This window comes from Spermophilus citellus (assembly GCF_964194105.1).
Source record: "Spermophilus citellus genome assembly, chromosome: 6".
Lineage (NCBI taxonomy): Eukaryota > Metazoa > Chordata > Mammalia > Rodentia > Sciuridae > Spermophilus > Spermophilus citellus.
In genome coordinates, this window is record NC_138187.1 from 129277056 (window position 1) to 129282634 (window position 5579).

At 46.1% G+C, this 5579-nt stretch overlaps 1 protein-coding gene across 1 annotated transcript; it reads right to left on the reverse strand.

Annotated features, from left to right (window-relative positions):
• Window positions 1–461: 461 nt before the first annotated feature.
• Window positions 462–5206, reverse strand: IL19 (interleukin 19; the record flags this gene model as incomplete). The annotated part of the gene is made up of 5 exons (XM_081300333.1): window positions 462–557; window positions 1805–1879; window positions 2809–2961; window positions 4847–4912; window positions 5063–5206. The coding sequence occupies 5 exons, from the start codon at window positions 5204–5206 to the stop codon at window positions 462–464; spliced, it is 534 nt and encodes a 177-aa protein (XP_081156459.1).
• Between the last annotated feature and the right edge of the window lie 373 nt (window positions 5207–5579).

Sequence of the window (5579 nt, forward strand, 5' to 3'; positions counted from 1 at the left end):
ATTTGCACTTATTGGTAAAGCATGGAGTTTATTCAGAAATGTCAGTTGGTACAATATGTACTACGAGACCCTTCAGCTCAACATCACAGACATGGGATACACAACTTCACAATAAATTAGTGGGGAGCCAACCCTCTCCTTCCAGGATGGCTGTTGGGACCTTTCAACAGACATATTTCATTATAAATACCAGGGTAGACTATTTGGCTATTTTCAAGTGGGATTAGACAGCCTGAGACTAGCCAGTGGAACTTCCAGCTACAGGGTGAGATCTGCTTGAACCCAGGTTTTCCCTGCAAGGCCCCAGCCCCAGGAGAGAATTCCACATCAGTAGGGAGGTCCATTGAAAGGACCCTCATTTGGATAAACATGGGTGCCTTCCCCATCTCACTCCCCTTCAAAGTCGGCTGTGTCCCACAAGAGTCTCTTTTGTCTCTGGATAATTAGATGGGCCCCTCGTGTCAAGCAGCAGAGGTTTCCTGATGATTCTTGCCAATCCAGGCTAGAAAGACATTGAGTTCTCCCAGGGACTTAACGGCGGCAGACGGGACCTCCAGCTGAAAACAATGAAACCATCATGAAGGTGACATTTATAGACTGTGCCAAAATGTGCAAGTCACTTTCCCCACTTTCTGGTCCTCATGGGTTTTCTTTTTATTTGCCCAATGTATTTGCATGGCATACACATCCAAAATCGTTTTCCTAATAGGCAACCAAAATTTTGTTTCCACCATCTATTGGTTAATTTCATGTCAACTCCTTATACACAAAGTGAGAAGTACTCCATTCTTTCCCCCTTGTCCCCCTGTCCCATTTCTCATAGGAAAAATTCCCTTTACTGTTTAGGTCTTCTGTTTATTTTCTTTTCGTATCAGCTTGCTTTGGTATTTTTGTCCTTCCAGGAGGCCTTGATCCACTCTGTGATCGCTGGTGGGTAGGGAGAACATGTTGTCCCCATTTGATACAGCAAAGCCCTGAAGCCCGTATAGGTGAGTGCTTGCCCCATGTCATTTCGACAGTTAGCAAGAGTCAAACTAAAATACAGCTTCCATTATTCCTCCTCCTCACAGACCAGGAGGTGGCAAGATCTGATGGCACATCCATTGGAGTCATCCAAGGCGGGACCAAATCCCACCACCACCACTTTGCTGCAGGGCAACCTTCGTTGAGTTACTTAACCTGTTTGTGCCTTGATTATCTAATTTATCCACGGTACATAATACTCGTAGCATTTCTGTGAGGATCCATGGGCCAACACTTACAGTGGGCTTAGGACGATGCCTGGCTTGTGGTAACAGCCACTTGACTCAGCTTTTTCTAGAAATCTGTCTATCCAGTGGTGCCTGTCCCAAAAGTAGCAGAACTCTGCATGGACCCTAACCTCCTTGTTCTCCAAAGCATCGACGTCATTTGGGAGTGTGGTCAGAAGGCAGAAATCCAGGCCTCACTGCAGACCCACACAACCAGAATCTGCCCTTCAGTAAAATCATCCAGTGATGCATCAAGAAGCCCCGCCTCTTCATTGACACCTGCATGAGAAGTGCCGGGTGTTTCTTGCACACAGAACACCATGGCAGGGGTGACCACCAGGTCACCATGCAGGTAGCACATGTCATGCCCAGCAATGCAGGACCCACTGCCCACCTTTGCTCCCTCTGCATCACCCCATCTTACACAGCGTGTGCTTTCTTCAAATCAGGACACGGGTCAGTCCTGCTATGTAAGGGTTCCAAGAAAATGGTAGAGGGATGGTGGAAAAGAGAACTAGCCAATTAGCCCTCCCCTCCATCCTCCCAGATCTTACCTGATCATAGTTGTCATGGATGATTTTGGTGGCATTGGTGGCTTCCTGACTACATCGACATTGTCTCTGCACCTGCTGTGATACAATGTGGCACCTATCAGAGAACCTTTCCATCCTGACCAGCTCTTACACCACCTCCCCACATGAGAAGTAACATTCTCCCTCTCTCCCACAAAGAAAGTCAGTGGGAGGTGAGTGAATTATTATATAGTCCCCTGGAGCAACCAGAGGACAATAGGGCTTGTTTGTGGACTTAGCCTGCATTTGACCATGGCTTTTGCTTTTTCTGGATTTACAGCCCACAGACAGCACCAACAAAGCTCCTGTATCTACCCTGTCACCACTCTCTGAACAGCAATCCTACACTTGTTATAGGTTAATTAATTAAGTAGCTGTTTAAATGTATCCATTTGATTTCATTATTGCAGGACAGGACCAGATCATTTCCCCCTTCTAACGATTTGAGAACCTAAGGCAGGGAAAGGCAAAGCCATCTGCCATATCACACAAGAAATCATCAGGAGGGAAGGGACAGAACCCAGGTTTTCTCCAGGACTAAGTTTTCATTGGTTTTGATTTTAATAGATCCCAATAAACTTACAGGTGACCCTTAGACCTAGTCTATACCAAGAAGCTGTTCAGCGGTCACCTGGTACAGAAACCCCAAAGGGTCAAAAACAAAAAGACTAAGGGGTGCACTTGTAGTAAAACTAGAATCTTGGCCCCAGCTTTTTCACAAACCACTTAAGAAATATTTGCACGTTAAGTTGGTCACCCTAGGAGGATTGTCCATGAGGACACTGTCAGATGAGGTGTCAGGAAGCAAGAAACACTAGAAAGGAGTGACCACTGGAAGAGGTTCCTGATTCTCTGCATGGACCACAGGGCAGGGAACTTCCTGTGGTTCCAGAAGCTCAACCAGAGGCCAGCTGGAGCCAGCTTGTCCCAGCCCCTCCCTGGGCAGACCAGGAGCAGATGCCTGGAGTCCTGAGGTGCTAACTCACACATTGCTGCAGAGTTTTCTGCATGTAGAGGAAGGAGTTGGCAATGCTGCTGATTTTTCTCAAGATTTGGGGGTCCGACTCCTGATGATCCTTGAATACCCTGTCCACGTAGAATGCCAGGAGGTTCTTGGTCACACAGCACACATCTAAAGGCTACAGACACAAATCAGAGATGCTCTAATTTGGTTATCTTAGAGACCAAAGCAGTCCATTTGAGTAGGGGCAGCGAGAAGCAAGAGAACAAAAAGATCATTTTTTAAAATCCATCCATTCTACCATAGCAAAGTCACTTAGGAGGAAACTGGTGAGGAGAGGAGAGATTCTAGCTTACTCCCTCTTTCTGTACAGCCAGGAGTAATATTAACAAAAGATGGGGCCCAGAATCCAATCTTAGACTAGAATTCTTTCTACAGCATCCCCAACATATCCTCACCAAGTTCTGTTTAAATTCTTCCAAAAATAAGGTGCCTCCCTTTTCAAAGGACTGAAGGCAGAGCAGCTTTCTTGACAAGTACTTCCTTGTATCACAGAGGCTCAGCCACATTTCCCATCCTTCAATATTCATGGCTATGCTGTGTTCATCCTCACCACCCTGCTCTGAACCACACTGCTGAACTCTTCCAGTTTGTCTTTTTAAGCCACAGGGATCATTGGAATGGGGCTGAGATTTGCAAGAATGGAGATTGATAGCTGTGGATATGGGTACCTCTGGGTAGGTCTGTGGCCTGCAGAATGCAGATCTGTCTTAGGGCTCCTAAATCAGCAGACACAGCCCAGAGAAGCTGGCAGGACCGTGTCTCCTGGTAGCAATTTGCTCTCTGCCCTGCCAGCGAATTACTCTGCAGATTTACAGCTCAGTCTAAGTAGGGTGTGGTCCCCCAGAGGGAAGCACATCTATCTCCAGTAGCATTAAAGCAGTAAAAGCCTCCTTGGCCCCGAGGGCAGCTTTTCCTAGATTGCGGTAAAGCCTACTGTTACACAAAGCCTTGCCTTCTTCCACTCTTACTGGGTCCCTTAACCAGATGTGCAAAAATTACACACCTCTGTATTCTCAAATATGTGGCATTAGAAAAGAGCACAGAAAAAAAAAGAGAGGAAGGGGAAAAATAAGGGGTACATTAAAGATTTGATGACTTTCCTTATTCCGTATCAAACATTTCCAGCCTTCAGAGGAGAAAGAACCTAGAGATGGAGGCATAAACTTGGAGTCTGTTGCTGACTTGGCCACTAACTTGTCATTCTCCCTTTCAAGGTCTCGATTTCTTTGTAATATGTCATCCCTGGAAAACACTGGGTCTTTCTAGAATGCATTCAAGGTCTGAAAGAGTTCGCTATAAAGGCATCTCTCAGGTTCTTTCCATGAAGTGGGTGATCCACAGCTGGGTTGATGGCAGGACTAATTTTGCTGTCCCCAGTTGCCACCAGAAAGCACATTTACCAGACTGTATTTGTAATACACTGTGTGATAAGATAGTTTTTGTCTCCAAAACCTTCTGTAACTATTGCCTCTCTTATAAAGCCTCTTGGCATCTTATAAAGCCAAGGACATTATGCAATGACTCCAAGGTAGTGATTCACCTCACCCCATGTGCATGTCCTTGCATCACAAACCCGGTCACCTCACTTTCCTAAGCACACGTGTCCACCTTCATTGATCTTCCACCCGCCCTCCCACATTCCCCAAATACCTCCTTCTCTTCTACCCACTCATCTACAAATTCCTCAGCTTTTAAACCACCATGTTTATGTTTTCATGTCCCTCCATGGAAGCTTCCAAAATCATCCCCAAGTCATGGAAATCCTATCCCCTCTGTGCGCTGGCACTCCCATTTCTCTCTAGGAAATTGGTATCAGGGGTTTCAAGGTCTCTGGGACAGTAGCATACCTCACCCATTGGTTGACACTTGAGAAGCCTGCCGTGTGGAGAGTGCACTGGACATTAGGAACAAGAAGGGGACATGTGGGGATCTCTTTCTCAGCCCAGAGTCATTTCGCTGTAATGATAAAACTATAGTAAAAAGAAGACACAGACCAATACCTTAGTGTTCTGCAGAGCCCCCAAAGTGGACAGGATGGTGACATTTTGGAAGTTGTCCTTAGTTTGCTATGGAGGGAAAGAGAAGGACAGACATAAGCATTAAGTGCTCCATGGTATCCTGAGATGCAAAAGGCTGCAAGAAAGAACTTGCCTTCCAAGCTAAGATGTCAGGTGAGGCACACCCCTTGCCCACACCATCACCCAACCCATACTCACAATGGCTCTTTTGATTTCTTGGAAACTCTCTTCTAGATGGCGCATTTCCACGGAAATTGGACATCTCTTGAGAGAGCGGGTGTACGCTGAGCACAGAATGAGCATTGCACCCAGGAGCCAGAGGGAAACACGTTGTACCTTCATGTCCTACAGAAAGGGGTAGAAGTCAAGCTGCCCAGTCCGAGTCTCTTCCTTGGGTTTCTTGAATCAATTGAATAAGAGCCCTCCCCCCCCCACCCCAAGTTCCCACCCTCACCCCCCAGAAAGCTCAATATGGTCTTCTTCAGTCCTCTCTCAAGTCCTGGGGAGCACATTTGTGTGTCTATCACATTACTATGACTCAACACAGTTTACTTCCTCAACAGGGGTGAAAAGAAATTATTTTTTAAAAAATGTCATAAGAAAAACAGGGTTAGCACTATGCCATGCAGTTAGGCAACAGATCTGAAGAACCATAAAAGCACATTTGGTTTATGTTTGCCCTCGGAAGACAGCAACACCCTTTTGTTATAACACT